Source organism: Amphiura filiformis, chromosome 14 (assembly GCF_039555335.1).
Source record: "Amphiura filiformis chromosome 14, Afil_fr2py, whole genome shotgun sequence".
Taxonomy (NCBI): Eukaryota; Metazoa; Echinodermata; class Ophiuroidea; order Amphilepidida; family Amphiuridae; genus Amphiura; species Amphiura filiformis.
The window spans coordinates 42514540-42530973 of NC_092641.1; the positions used below are offsets into that span (position 1 = coordinate 42514540).

The following is a 16434-nucleotide window of genomic DNA, read 5'->3' on the forward strand; positions in this document are numbered from 1 at the left end:
ATATTGAGAGGTTAACAAAATGATATAAAGATAAGGACATATTATTAATATGAGAGGGTAAGTGAGAGACGACAAAAAGAATGAAAGAAAGTAGAGTGAAAGAAAATAAATGAATGGTAAACAAATGTTATAATAATTCGTCGTTTTTGAAAATTGGCACATATGTTTTTAATGATGTTTTATAAGTCTCATTAGTCAAAATTAGCTAATTAATTAGTAATTAATGTGGCGTATAGTTACAAAGTGAAATTTTGTGTTTTCCATAGTGGCGTATCGACCATACGCCACTTTTTATACACATTTTATAATTATGAAATATCGGCAAAAATGAAAAACATTGTATGTCATAGTGGCGTACACCTATCTACATGTCATAGTGACGTATCGGACCTATACGCCACTATGGAATGCAAGTCGACGAAACGTAACGCCATAGGGATTACACGGCGACCGAGGTTGCGTAAGGTTAACGTTAGGTTAGGGTATTGCGTTTTGCGTTTTGCGTGTTTTCCATAGTGACGTATAGTATTGTGCTTTTTGTTTTCAGTTTGCCAGCAATATTATGCATTTATTTCTTTTGAAAAATATATAAAAAATAAAATCTATTTAGTTTACTACAGAAATTTCACATCATTTACAAAATATAATAAATGTCTGATTTACACAACTCGATTTGAAATTGATATTTCTTCAAACCCGATTTTCTCGAAAAGTTGTTTATTCGCGGCGCCCCACTATACGCCACTATGGAATACAGCCGACGAATTATTATAGAAATTGTACACATAACAGTACTAAGCAGTCATTCGATGACATCAATGCCGTTATGCGTTACGTAATTAAAACGCCAAGTCGGTGGTACATGTATTTCGCACCTTCTAAACACAAGTCACCCAATTTCGACAACTGGACGTTGAATATACACTCTCATGAATATTGATTGGCAACATTTTCCAATATGTCAGCGCTCAAATCGGAAACAATAGAACAATAGACCCTACACAGTGTTCCAGACAACGGCCAAGAAGATCTAACTCTATCAACACAAGCTGTATTGTCATGCTAGTAAAGATTCAAGACCTATCCTATTCAATTGCGATATTTTGCATGCGGCTAATTTGGACATCAACATTCATGTAAGACCCGCATTTATGTTGAACAATCAATTATACCAAAGGTGAAAAATGTAGTTTTAAATTAAAAACAAAAATAGGCGGCACGTTTTAGCAACCAAAAGTGGTAAAAATGCATACAAATAAATTAGTTTTTTTAAACTACCAGAATTGAAATACAAATTGATCTTATTACGTAACATATGAACCTATGCATCCAGATTGTCATCGTGTATATTAAGTAATTGAATAAATTTTTAAATAAAAGAAGTCTTTTTAAAGCATTAAAAGGCAAGTAAGATTAAATATCTCCTGATGAAGGAAAAAGTAAAGTTGTAAAATGTTTCGAAAATAAGCGTCTTATAACGAGCATGAGATACATTTGCAGTGTATTTTATCAGTAGTGACATTAGTATAGTGCTAAATGTTTTGGATGGTGGCCATCTTGGATTTCACAAATGGGATGGAAAATGATCAAAAACATTGGTCTTATCATGTTCCAAAGACATGTCATTTATAAATATTGATAATAGAAATAAAACTTTCTTATAACATGCGTATATATATTTACTATCTCAGGGCAGTATATCGCCGGCCATACAGGTCGCCATATTGAATATTATTCATATTACTAGAGTATAAATAATCTATATTTGAGTGTTTGATACAAAAAAATAGTTATATTGTTTAAAATGTTAGTTTTGGTCATATTTTTAGAGTGATATATGCTTTTTACATGTATCATGTAATTTTAAGGGCTTTTGGCGGCCGTCCTGGATTTGACCACCTATCCCTATCTTCAATTATTGATAACATAATTTCTGTCCATTATGCACCCACAAGTACCAAAATCAAGTAAAAGTTGCTTTTAACACAAAAATCGCACGAGAGCCCCTTCGTCAACGTAGTGCATTGCACTTACACGTGTGAGTGTATATGTGACGTGTCATGTCAAAAGGAGACACTTTTGGGCAGGTTATCAATTTTGAGGTTTTTACATATCTTAAATATATAGATATTTTGCTCCACAACGCCGCTTTCCCCAATGAAATCAGACATTCCTAAGCGAAGATATTCAGTTCGTAAGTTATAGTATTATAAAATTGGAAATTGAGATATCGGCCTTTAAAAATATTATTGACAATGTTGAGAGTAGGAATTGCCATGAAAAGTGTCTCAAACAATACAAGATGCCAGTTATATTCTGGTCTGAAACTATCAGACAATATTTTTAACATTAATAACATCACAAATTCGCAACAAACTCAAATTATGAAAAAAATCACCCAGGCAGATTTTTGGCTATATCTCCATTTACGATCCTGCCCAAAAGTGTCTCCTTTTGACATGACACGTCACATATGTTTCGGAATGGTACAGATCACCAGTTTTACTTTGACCTTGGTCCTGAACTTCAAACATAACAAAATCTTTTGTGCTCTGTTCATATCTGTGAGGTATTCTTTGGACCGGAAAATCCAATCAATTACATTTTGCTATATATTCCGTATGTGTATGATATTGGCAGCCATACGAGGAAAAAGTGGGGGAAAAAGGGAGTTGCCATTAGTCGTAAAGCAGGTAAGATTTTCATAAATTTATCTATCTTTGATCTCCAAAATGAGTGATATTTTAGCCATTGTATGAGGCCAATATGAATTGTTGAATTGTTTAGAAACAGTGATTCATTACACTATACCTATATACATCATGGCAATCAGCTGTATTGGTATCCACCATCGATACACCTTTAAATATTTTCTGATGCGCAAGAGGCGCAAGAAAATTTATGATATCCGTAGGCCAAAAATAGGGTTAATTCAGATCAAAAACAGACTAAATGATACATCGCAAATGTTTGTAAAGTTTATCTATACATTTCGAGGCAGGGAATGCCCACTGCCCCCAGTATGTATGCACAATAAGACCTATTACACTGGCGCTAATGTATGGTGTGATGGGAGGTGGTGGAGGGACAGCTTACACATAATTATTGCCAATCTTGAATATTCATTTCATGCACCCATCATTGCCATCCATAACATCCTTTAGCCCAGTATGTATCCAATAATTGGACACTATTACAAAATACTGGGGCCAAGGGTGTACTCCAATATGCCCAATTTATATCAATACCTAATAGGGTTCAATTGTACAGTTTTTACCCTGTCTCTCTCTCTCTTCCATTTTTGAAATTGCAATAGCCATTTTTTTTTTTTTTGGCAGGGGGGGGCTGGCGATCGGCTTGCGGTTCACAAATTATTTCTAAATGCATCAGACCCAATGAAAATTTAACGTTTTCAAGGAACAGGGCTATGAAGTATTGAAATTTTTACCTGAAAGGGACCATACAGAAGGCCATATTAAGCTGTCCCTATTGAATTTGTTGAATGTCATATAAATATTGCATGGAATTAAAATTTTCAATGCACGGATTTTAAATCTCACTACACGAACATGCCAGGAGGCACGTTAAAATAGCTCCTAGGTTAGCCGCTACTAACACCCCTGTCATCTTGCGCTCATAAGTTAAGTGACAATGGAACTTTATTATTTTTCAATGTAATGTATACTACCATACAGTAAGCCAAATAATTAAGGTACCAGTTATGTTTACACACTGTATATCATAAACAAAGCCAGATATATCATAATTAGAACCAGCAGACAATTGCTGCATCTTTTAGCGCTAATTTAAGACCTCGTTCGTTGAAATTGTTCAAGAAATAAAGACACGGCGATCCAAAAACCCAAGGAAGATGCCAACTTAAAAGTTGCAGTTTGATAAATTGCATGCCCTATTGATTTGTACATACAATTGTTGCGAACAAGAGAACTACCACCGTGCTAACATTGATTAGCACGTTAAAACTAGCGCTGTGCTTTCATTGATTAGAACCCAAAAGTGCAACTTTTGATTTCGTTTCTTCCTTAGGTTTTAGAGCACCGTTTCTTAAATTTTCAACCAATTTCAACAAATAAGGTCTTAAATCAGAGGTAAAAAGTACAGGTATTGGCTGCTTGTTTAAATTTTGACACATTTTTCTTGATTTTGCTTACTGTACTTACCGCTGTTTGAGGGCGGCAGACAGGTTACACGATACAGCAGTATCAGACGCTAATTTTGTCCCAGCCTCTCAGATAAGGACCGGTCGTACACTGTACATTCGAAAAACCCGTCAAATGTTATGTGCACAACATTGTAAAAGTGTTGTCTTATGTATCAAATTTAGAATATGTGTTGTACAGTAATTAAATGCAATAATTGTCATGATTACATGCATAATTAAAACTTATCATCCGTAGTATAAATAGGCCTATACATTCCTCGGTTCCGAAGCCAATGCAAACGTGAACACACCTGCAACAGACATCCAACAAAGACAGCGCAAATAACGTATACATTTACAACTCCATGTTGAGGGGGTTCAATACAAATCACAATTGCATTGTATTTTGTCGAGTGTTGGTGAGATAGGTCTACCGTGATTCAAGGTATCTTTATCAGTTTGTATCCCCATGTTGATATAGTAGGCATGTGCAAAACGGGGTCCTTGTGTGCAGATACTTTCAAACAGGGGTGTGTTTGCAATATACAAAAAATGCGTTTTAATCACACTTAACCTAAATACTACACTTCGGTGCTTGCTTGTTCATCCCAGTTCACTCATTCCTACTATTAATTCCAATACTTATGTCAAACATTTACAATACCCTATATCATGCGCACTTTTTTTGGTACGCCCATTTCCTTTTTAAAGGAATTTTTATTTATAGGAAATCTTATACAACAGTGTTTCAACTTGCTGTATTATAACCTAAGTTTTTAGCCTACATGTAATGTATTCATTATTCTTGATTGACATCTAAGTTTAAAATATCCGTCAAGTGGTTAAGCTTTAATGCCCTTCGCAAGAGAGCGGTACACAATTCAGTGATAGTCAGTAAAAGATGCATTCGATTTACACAGAAAATTTAGCAGGCCATGCCGTGCCCTTCCTTCCTAAAACACTAAGTGCGAATATTTTCAAACCCCTAAATTAGCTAAAAATTTAGGACATGTTACAAAAACTATATTTTCTAGAATTTCAGAGAGTACTTTAAATATTGGCCAGTTATTTTTCACACAGTTAAGTTAACTAGGCAATACTCTATACATATAATGTAGAGGTCACGCGTCAATGGTGAGAGTACTGTGTATTGTGTATAGGAAAATGAACAGTAACTGCAGTATGGAGCCTAATAAATTGCACGTATTACAGTAATTATTGCAGACAGTGAGTGTGGTGAAATGAAACAGATGTCTATATAACTTTTATACATACTCCTCTTTTTTATTTAAATTTATAAATAGAGCCAGAGAGAGGAAAACTGACAATGAGTGAGGACAAACCCTTCACATCTGCACGCCACTACTAGAGAGTGTACCTATGTCTAGGAGGACTGGATTTAAGGTGTTTTTAAAATGTGACAACCTTCAACCTACAGGCAAGTGCATTTGTTTGTTGTTCATTCTTTGACAAAAAACACCTACAAACGTATGGTCATCTTAAAATTTAACGTACTCATATCAAAGTTCTCGGGGTTTCGAGGGTGACCCCAACTGAGACCACAGATGGTAATCCAGTAAAATGATACCCCAGCAAACACAAAACGTTTTCGACATCAAGCAGAGTTTCTCCAATATTTAAAGAGGGTGACCACATGGACACTAGCAATTACAGGCCAATATCAGTCATCCCGGCCTGTATGAAGGTGTTTGAAAAGTTGGTCCATGGCCAGCTTCCCAGCAAACACAAAACGTTTTCGACATCATTCGCAAAAGGTTATAAAAGGTTGTCAGAAAACGTTTAAATGTCGGGTTATATAAAGGGTATATTAAGAGTATAAAACGTTTTCATAACCTTAAAAACATTTTTGATAATCTACTGCTCAGCAAACAGAAAGGTTTTACAGAAAACGTTTAAATGTCGGGTTATATAAAGGGTATAAAAACATTTTAATAACATTCCAAAAACATTCTTGAAAACTTGATACAAAACATTCTAAACAGAATGTTATTTTGGGATTGAAAAAATATTTTGCGAAAAATGTTTGCCCAAAATATTTTCAATAACGTTTTAAAAGCGTTTCCGTGATCTTTATATAATCCGACATTTAAATGTTATTAAAAGGTTTTGAAAAAAAAAAACATTTTAAGAACATTTCTGTGTTTGCGGGGTTCAAATATTTTAACATAATGTTATTTAAGTATTGACACAATATTTGGCAAAAATGTTTGCAAAAATAGTTGAAAACATTAAAAAAATTATTGTTGTAGTGTGTTTTCATACAAAACGTTTTAAAACGTTATCATGACCTTTATATAACCCGACATTTTAATGTTATTAAAACGTTTTACCTAAACCAAAAGCCAAAATATAACTTATTTAAAACGTTTTAAAACGTTTTTATGTTTGCTTGGACCCTATCTGATACCACTTCTGTTTTAAAACAAAGTGAGACGTTCAACAATAGCATGGATACTCTTATGGAGACCAGGAATTAAACTTTTCTTTATTCATTGGATAATTTTCCCGAATTCCATATCACTATTGAGAACAAATATTAATTGGCAATTATTATCTATCCGGGACTCGTTGGCTGAATCTGATACCATGCTATATACAACACTTCGGGAGACTTTGTGATTTTGATATCCTTTAAATTGCGGGTCCCGACCGTGACACAATATTTTTTCCGTAGTTAACATTTGAATAAGAGAAACTAGGAGGAATCAATTTTGAGGAAGTCAAAGAGATTATCAATCGGGCAATCCAGTTAGCTTAATCTGTCTACTTCAAAATTCATATTGTGGTTGCATAGGACTGGTGCACAGTACCAATGTTGCTACTGTACAGGAATCCGCCAGCTGTGGTACTGAACTGGTACTACACAGTCACTCCCCTGGTTCAGCACAGTACCAGCGAAGTACCTCGATGACGGTGTACCTGTGCTGGTGGTCCCAATCTTGCATTGAACCTAGGCGCTAGACTCTAGTGCGTGAGTGCTTGACGGCATGAATTCGAGCCCCGGCAGTATATCATTATTCTGTTCTCGTGGAAAGATTAAGCTACAATCAAAGACATTAATGTTGGCACACACATGGCATACTAAATATAAATCCCTACCGTCGCCACCCATTGGTCTCTCTAGTCTCTTCAGCACTGATTGAGGGGGAATGGGGTAGGGGAAGGTTTGTACTTCTCGTTAAACATAGTTATATCAATTTCACTGTATGAGAGCGGCAATGGAGAGTTCCAGCATAATTGGTGTGCCAACTAATTTTTCTTAATTGTAGGTTTACATTTCCCGATGAGGAACTTACTGCTAATATTGTCCCAAACTACCTGTAAAGAATGTGGTGCTGATTGTGGTTGGAATGGTTTATATATAACTTGATTAGGGTTCTGCGCCTCAATAAAGATGTGTCACTGACTGTTAGTAATCCGTTTATAAGGTATGTTTGTGGCAACAGTGCTAAGCGAATTCCTATAAAGTATGCAGAGACTTGTTGGTTTATACCTGTTCAGTGTTCATAGCGCACTGTAAATCTCTGTGACATTTTTTCCTTTTTCTGCATCTGTTTAGGATCCTTCAAGATCCGTGGCATTGGCAACATCTGTCAAAAAGTAATGAAGAAAGGTGGAAACCATGTCATCACTTCATCAGGTCAGCAAAAATAAGGGTTGCAAACATGTCATCTATAGTTCTATTTATTCCTTGAATGACATTTCATATTTGGGTATACAGAAACGCACTCATGTTAATAACTCACAATATCCCGCAGTAACCACCGTAAAACCTCGTCTACAAGCATCAAGTGTTTTTGATAAAAGCTAAATTAATACGAATCAGCCGTCAATATGCTAATACAATAGATGGGTCTTCAATAGTACTCGTTTGTCCGCAAAAAAGGTTACACGTAGATTTTTTTTAATGTTAACAAATATGTGACGTGTCATGTCAAAAGCAGACACTTTTGGGCATAAATCATCTTCTCTTCATATTATTTGTTTTGAAGTTGGTAATTCTGGTATATCTTTAGCCTACGCTGCCAAGCAACTGGGTATGACAGCAACTATTGTTATACCAGAAGTCACATCAGAATCGGTAGCAGACAATATGAGAGAACTCAATGCTAATGTCATCAGACATGGCAAGGTAAGCTTATTTGAGACATGATCGGTTTCAACCAAACCAAAGGATTCCTCTTCATATTTACCCTTGATACTCTTAACAACCGTTTTAAATATTCCCGGATTGTTTTTGTTGTTGGGTGTCAATGGGCCAAATGTATCTGTCGGTCTGATCACATCCAACCCCGGGCAACTCTTTACCCGCACCTCTAGTATTAATCGTAATCGGCGGGAATTGTTAGACTTTTATCACTACGCCGAAAAGTAGACACACATTAGGAATGATATAGTTGGCATGTCTGGTCTATACTGTTAGAAAAATAATCACAATTTCAAAACTGAACAATATTGGGGTAAATTTGTTTTTTAATAGATCTAATCCTGCACATTATGACACCACATGATTTAGCTACATTTCATTTGGCAAAAAAGAAAACCTGTGAGTAGAATATGTTTTAATGTTAAAATCTCTGTAGGTCTAAATGACTTCGATATTTAAAATTAATGAAATTAGTGATGAATGTGACTTGCTGTTCAAATGTGTTTGAAAAAAACAACCATGTGGTGTCTGCCGTGCTAAAATAGGGGAAGGCCATAACAGCCCAACATTGCTGTTGAGGGTCTGTTAAAGCCCCGTATCCATAGGCTGTTCCCTTGTGGCGTGTGCCCTTGTTTCGTGTTCACTTGCTCCCATGTGACCTGCCACACAGACAACGAACCTTTGTTTTGCTTAGTGGCCGTATCCATATGTTGTCTGTGTGGCAGGTCACATGGGAACAAGTGAACACGGAACAAGGGCACACGCCACAAGGGAACAGCCTATGGATACGGGGCCTGCGGAACCTCTGAAATGGGAGAAGTTACAATCTGTAAAATGTATATCATTCTCAACAGGTATGTGACAATGCCATTGCTTATGCAACACAATTTGCCAAGGAGAATGAAGGTATCATTTATTTTCATCCATTTGACAATCCTGGTATATGATGAGTGATATTTTTTACTGGAAGGGTGAAGCTTGTTTAGAAAGTGTTTGGAAAAATTCATACACTATATCATATAGTTTGATCAGCTCGTAATCGGCGGAAATTTTTAGGCTTTTATCACTACGCAAAAAAGTAGACCCACTTTAAGAGTGCTATAGTTGACATACCAGGTCTTTATTTTGTGTGTTAAAGGATGTAGATAAAGTATAGGACTTGGGGAAAGAAAAAGAGCAAGGTACACCAACTTGATGTGGAGAAATCAGTAAAATACAGATTGACAGTACGCAGGGGGGGGGGGACAAAACAGCAAATATAGGCATAAGAAGTAGGCAAAGTTTTTTGGTTTGTTTCACTGTTCTTGCGCTCGTTTAAATGTGCAATGTTAGCTTATCATTTTGCAGTGTCTTGGTATAGGTTTTAATCTTGTTCTTAATTGGTTTTATATGTGCATAGTTTTTAACCAGTGTATTTTATATATTTGCTTTCCATGTATAAATTAGAATCATGTGTTATTATCATGTTTATTGTAAAGCGCTTTGAGATATTATATTGTTCTGCGATAGATAAGAAATAAATTATTATTATTATTATTATTAAAGTTCGATAGCCAAAAATTACCAGTTCCAAGGCCAATAGAAACCTGCAAAAACAACAAGGATCAATGGAAAAACAAAAAGTGCTAGAACAAGTGATGAAAATTACTGTGCATATAAACAGATACTATAAACCATACAACCAATGTAGGCACAAAAACAGGCAAAGTTCGGTAGCCAAAAATTGTCCATTCCAGAGCCCACAGAAGTTTCAGTGATTAAAATCACTGTGCACATAACAGACAAAAAAAACACCCAAAAAACACCCAAAAAACCCAACAAAAACACGACGTTTCCAGCGGATTATCTGCTCTTCTTCAGGGACAGAGAACAAAAAATAAAAGTAAACAACGAAAACTACATGCTGTGGTTCAAAAACAAATTCAAGTCAAGAACTGCAGGCGAGTTCAAATAGAACTCAGTAGCAAACAAGACAACAAACTCAGAGCAAAATAAACTCTGTCTTAACTCTATGGAAGCAAGTTCACTACGGTTCACTATAGGACTAGATTTAATAATTCGCAATACTTCTGGATGTCACAAGACCATTCTCAAAATAAAATATATATTGATATTAATCCGCGATGTAAAGCCCGCTGATTACGAGCTGATCAAACTATACGTGAATAGCCCCGGACTATTATAATATAGTCAATTTGGCTTCCTCGAGAGAGTGACGTCAGTGCGTATACCAGTGCGGGTAGTATTAAAATCGCGCGTCTTGGCTCAAAATAACAGGTGTGGTTACACGCGATATCAAAGGCGGTACATCTGTACTCGCGTGAAGTAACTCCGAGGAAGGCATATGGATATATAGGGTGGGTATTTGCAGTAAAGATGGCTTTCTATGGGCATTCAAGATGTATTACTTAGGAGAGTGATGCCACGGATTTGAGGTCAAAGGTCATTAAGGGGTCATTTCCGGTATCAAACCTTCCAAAAATTATTAGCTAAGAATAACATAGGACAGTTACGGTATGTTTACACATGGACCTAGTGTCTTTACAATAATTTATTTAATTTTTTCTCTGTTTATAGGGAGGGCTATGCTACGGTAATAAAAGAGGTAAAAGACCAAGTACAGCAGAAACCCGATGTTGTTCTAACCTGTGTTGGAGGCGGGGGACTACTGTGTGGGGTCATTGAAGGTCTACAAAGTGTCGGCTGGACGGATGTACCAGTCATTGCTATGGAAACCAGAGGAGCCGATAGTTATAATCAAGCAGTGCATGCTGGGAAATTGGTCACGCTACCAGACATTACCAGGTCAGTTGCTCTTAAAACATTATTGTAAGATTTCTGACAAATTTTGTCACAGGGGCTTTAGCGACAAGACGCTTGAATACATACAATAGTTGTATCCCTAACCGCGCCAGAGCCGCTGAGAATAAGACTTCTTGGATAAACGGGGTTGCAGTATTTTAATGAGCTTAAATGGAGCTAGTGATTTCGTAGGGTCTCGTACGCTTCCTTGCAAAATTGGCCTGGAGGGTTTATAGTCAAGTCCCGATCACCGTAAACGTGTTTATTGGAGGTTAGAAAATGCGGCACATTCCCGGTTAAACCCTGCGGTTGTGGTTCTTTAACCCACGAAACCGCCTTGGTAGTTAGTGTTTTATTATTATTATAAACATCTCAAAAAAAGTAATCAACCCCCCTTAAAAATTCAATTCAATAAGGGACTATTGTATTACAAATCTGTAAAATGCGTTGGAAGTACAATTTATTTCTGCGTATTTTGACACCTCATTTGATACGATAGCAAAGGAAACAATATCAAACCGGTCAATTTAATGTAGCGAGGTCCAGATTCAAAAGTTGCACTTCCATACCATACAAAAACACTCAGATACCTTAACACAAATTTCCTTCCATTATACTGAAAATCAATACAATTTACTGCAACTTTCAAATCTTGGGTTACATTGATTTAAATGTGCGCCGTGACGTCAATATTTAGACAAATGAGGTCCCTTATTAGCTTGCCCCTTCGAGGACAAAGTCTTGTCCCTTTGAGGACAAAATCTTGATATAATACAGCATACCTTGTAGGGGCATACCTTGTATGTATGTATGTATGAGGTGTCAAATTGTGCGGAAATAAATTCTGCTTCCAATGCATTTTACAGATTTGTATAATACAATCGTCCGTTTTTGAATAATGGTCATTATTTAGGGGGGTAGTTACTTGTTTTTAGATGCTTATATTTCGCAGTTTTAGAATAAAAGAAGCAAATGTTTTGATACGTTGCAATATATCTTGTTATGTAACAGGCGAAAGCTCATTATTATTTTTTTAATGTTATGTTACAGTCTAGCCAAATGTTTAGGAGCCTTAACTGTATGCCAGAAAAGCCTTGACTGGGGCAAGCTGCACCCCATACATTCAGTAGTTGTTGAAGATAAACATGCTATACAGGCCTGTCTCAGCTTTCTTGGTAAGTTAACATCATTGTTTGTGAACCCTGACCCGTCATTGCCAGTATGAACTGTCTCCTTCCCGGCTCCATTTCACTAAAATTGTAACCCTTCGTAACTCAACTAACCATTTGTAAAGTTACGAATACCCATTATTAGACGTAACTTTATTAAAGGTCCCTGTAGTAAATCTCTATAACTTACGAATGGTACCGTTCGTAAGTACACCAGGCACAACAAGAAACTCGTCAGTTATATTCATCCTTGCCGTTCAAAAACTTGATAATTTTGGATTATTCTGAAATATACATTTCTCATTTGACACCCTGTTCGTGAAAAACGAACAAGAATTTACAAGATATGCGCCTCCAAAGCCTCAAACCCCAAAATCAAAAGTTGCATTTTCAACGATATTCAATGGGAACGCATCGTTGTATTGCACACAAGCACCACGGGTCAATCAATAAAACACACAGTGTAACAGGCACAATAGAATCGCTAAAATTGCAACTTTTCATTTTGGGGTTTGAGAGTTTGGAGGCGCATATCTTGGTCAATTCTTGCTCAATGTTCACGAACAGGGTGTCAAATGAGAAAGAAAAGTCCAATTAACAACATGTATATTTCAGAATTATCAAGTTATTGAACAGCAAGGATGAATATAACTGACGAGTTTCTTTTTGTGCCTGGTGTAAGTGAAATTTAATGAAATGGAACTCGTCGTAAGTTTTTTTGATACTTTACGAAGCTTTGTAAAGTTAATTGAAATGGACCCCTGATTGCATTTGTTGTTATTGTACAGATGATCACAGAATGCTGGTCGAGTTGTCATGTGGTGCAGCGCTAGCAGGCATCTATGAGGACATCATTCCTAAGCTGCAGAAGAACGGCAAGCTAAAAGACAACATCGAATCCGCTGTAGTAATTGTATGTGGCGGTGCAGCCATGACACTTCAGGCTCTGTTGGACTGTAAAACTAGTGTTGGCATCGAATAGAATTAATATTTATGGATTACGTGATTTTAACGTCCACATTTAGGGCATGGTTCAACAATATTGAATATAAATATTATTTATTGCATACATGTTAACAATGTACACAAAATGTATGCTACTTAAAAAACTTTGCCTCATTCGTTTTCGATTTCTGTTTATAAGCTCTATCATCTTTCTCTGAACTGTACTGCAGCCGCAGATAACATTAGATAGGCTGTGCTATCTGTAGAATTTAAACGAGAACCAAAAAGTGTTCGCCAAAGTTATGTAAATATGGACTATCGCAGAATATAGCGTACTTGTAAAAAGTTGCAATTTTGCCAATGTTTTTTATGTTCTTGCGATAAAGAATATATATCCTTGATCTTTGTTGTCTGTGGAATAAACTAATGTCAGGGATATTGATATGCTTTTTGCGTATAATAAGCGTATCATTGTTATTTACATTAGATAGATGAATGGGAAATGCCGGGGAAATGAATAAGACAGTTTCTTACCGGCGAGTTGTGTGATGGGACCGCTTTCTATATAACTGTGTATATTTCTTGTTGTTTTTCTATAGGTTTGATGGTTTAGTTCATCGCTATTCACAGCTCCACGATATAGTATAGTGTGTTTTATTTTTAATTTATCCCATTATGTTGGCGTAAAATGGACACAACACCCTTTTTTTACAGTTATTATACTGATGTTATTTCTTCATTTTCGGTAAATCAACATAATAAACTATAAAACCATTAAGGGGGTACTACACCCCTCGATAAATTTGTGTCTATTTTTGCATTTTTCTCAAAAACTAATAACACACTGGTAACAAAAGTTATGCATATTATAGGGGCAAGGAATCCAGTTACTACAATGGAATTTCAGTGACCCAAGACAAGCGGTTCGTTATTTATGATAGAATATGAGGTACCGCTAGGATGTACCTCATTTCCTATCATATATACTGAACTGCTTGTCTTGAGTCACTGGAATATTAGTGTAGTAATTGGATTCCTTGCCCCAATAATATACATAACTTTTGTTACCAGTGTGTTATTATTTTTTGAGAAAGTTTACCACAGGGGTGTAGTACCCCCTTAAAAGATGGAATTCATTTCTATAATCTATGCTGTCATGTTGATATAAGAGGTAGAGCATTTGAGATTGTTCATCAGGTGGTAAAAGTTGCTCCTAAGAGCATCTCAAGTCCCGTTGCCTTCAAATTTCAAGCCGTAACAGTGTCAGATTGTGTTGAATGATACTATAGGTAGCTGTTAAGTGCCTACCACACCCCACCCCTATAAACACAACCCAGACCCCTCACACCCTGGCACACCTAGACTAGGTCTGCTTTTACTTTGCAATGGAGCTTATAACGTCCCATTGAGGTCTCAAGAAATCTTTTTTTTTACGTGTCAAAACATGTAAAAAACATAAACTTGTCATTATCGTGTTATTCAATAGAATAACAAGACTACTACGGGGGAGCACTTCAATTATATAAGATCTACAGCTGTAGGCCTACTAATTCAAAAGTCTATTCGGCAGCATCATCAGTAATGAATATATATAATGAAAGTCAGGATAATGATAGATCGAATGAAAAAAAGTGTGGGGGTGTGTTGGGGGGGGGGGGGGAACAAATCATGTTTTCTAGGTGATAGCGATGCTGAAAGACTGGTCTTTTTTTAAACGGTTTGGCAAGAATCGAGAAAAGCAAATTTGAACCCCCATAAAAAATGCATGTAGCTAGTTTCTCTACTAAGTAGAGAAACTAAGTAGAGAAACTACACAGGCCAGTAAAAATCAGCCCCAAAATCTCCAAATAATTGCAACATGAATTCTATTTTCAGAATATGAGTGTCCATGTGGGAATTAGGTGACAAAATGGCAGCCAAAATCCATGTTGCATTTTTTTACCTTTTCAGCTGATTTTACTGGCCCAACAGATTCATGTAATAATTTTTAGCTTAACCACGTTTTGTACATCAACACTAACAAAAGTGCCCGGGAAAGGTGCTAATATCTGAATTTGGCTGATTTTTACCTTCTCTGGATGAAATCACTAAATAGGCTTTGAACAGCCCTACATACGTATCAGTCACCTCCACCAAATGCCCCCACTGAGCTACTATAATGAAAGACAAAGATAAAGACAATTTATCGCGTCTGACGTCATCTGTCAATCAAACTCGAGCACGGTTTGTTTACAAGTGTCGTGATGATGACTTGCTGAACGCGGATTTATAACCGGGCGTCTTATTGTTAATTTTGCACCTTTCGACATGCAAACCATCTCAAAAGTTAGGTCTTTATAGTAGGAAACTTTTTTTGGTGAAGGCACCATGTCCACAATGCCTAGAAATGCTGCTTTTTGCCTTGTAAAAGTACGTAATTTATCCCCATTTGCTGCTATTCCTTTTCTCCGATCAGCACCAGATAGATTGGTCTTCCTTTTACGCGCTGATTAACCTGTGTAAACCAATCAAGGATCGTAATTGACAGTGACATCAGACGCGATAAATTGTTTTTATCTCTGTCTTTAATTATATCAGGAGGGTGAGAGTTCATAAGGGCAATGTCGGGGACTGAAGGTCACATTCATACGTAAACATGATATACCATGCTTATACCCCAAAGTCACTTGCATTTATTATGGAGGGCAGAATTAACCATCCATTTGTTGCCGAAATGAGTAACATGTAATTGTGGACATAGCTAATTCTGGCTCTAAGCTCTCGATTTATTGTATTTTTAATTAAAAGAGCCACTTTTTAGGTAAGTTACACAGCTGAAGTTGGTGAGATACAACAATATCATACCCTTAACTACAACAAATCAAGCAACATTTCAAAGTATATGATTTGTAAGTTATACTTCTGCAAAACATCAATGTGTTATTCTTCAATAATACATGTATGTTGATTTAGATAATGAAAATCAATGTTTTTGGCTGCCTCGAGCAACAATACTTAGTCAACCCTTAAATACTTGTAACCGATTGTTGACAAAACATTTACAAAACATTTGCAAAAGATATGAGTTTCGATTTCTCAAGTTGTTTATAATTTATATCAGCGTCTATATATGAAGAGCTTATTTCCAAACCGTGTTAAGTCCACAACTACAAGTTTCTCATTTACTTGTGTGATACAAGCACAATTTA

The 16434-nt window shown here is 36.3% G+C and overlaps 1 protein-coding gene across 1 annotated transcript; it reads left to right on the forward strand.

Moving 5' to 3' along the window:
* The first annotated feature begins 2822 nt into the window (after positions 1 to 2822).
* LOC140169435 (L-serine dehydratase/L-threonine deaminase-like) lies at positions 2823 to 13745 on the forward strand. The gene is made up of 8 exons (XM_072192696.1): positions 2823 to 2841; positions 5499 to 5600; positions 7743 to 7823; positions 8176 to 8315; positions 9185 to 9275; positions 10907 to 11135; positions 12183 to 12307; positions 13090 to 13745. Exons 1-8 carry the CDS (start codon positions 2823 to 2825, stop codon positions 13281 to 13283), a joined length of 981 nt encoding a protein of 326 aa, XP_072048797.1. The 3' UTR covers positions 13284 to 13745.
* The last annotated feature ends 2689 nt before the right edge of the window (positions 13746 to 16434 follow it).

Coding starts and splice junctions, on each gene's coding strand:
- LOC140169435 (XM_072192696.1), top strand. Junction 7,824..8,175: donor CCATGTCATCACTTCATCAG/GTCAGCAAAAAT, acceptor TTTGTTTTGAAG/TTGGTAATTCTGGTATATCT. Junction 12,308..13,089: donor GGCCTGTCTCAGCTTTCTTG/GTAAGTTAACAT, acceptor GTTATTGTACAG/ATGATCACAGAATGCTGGTC.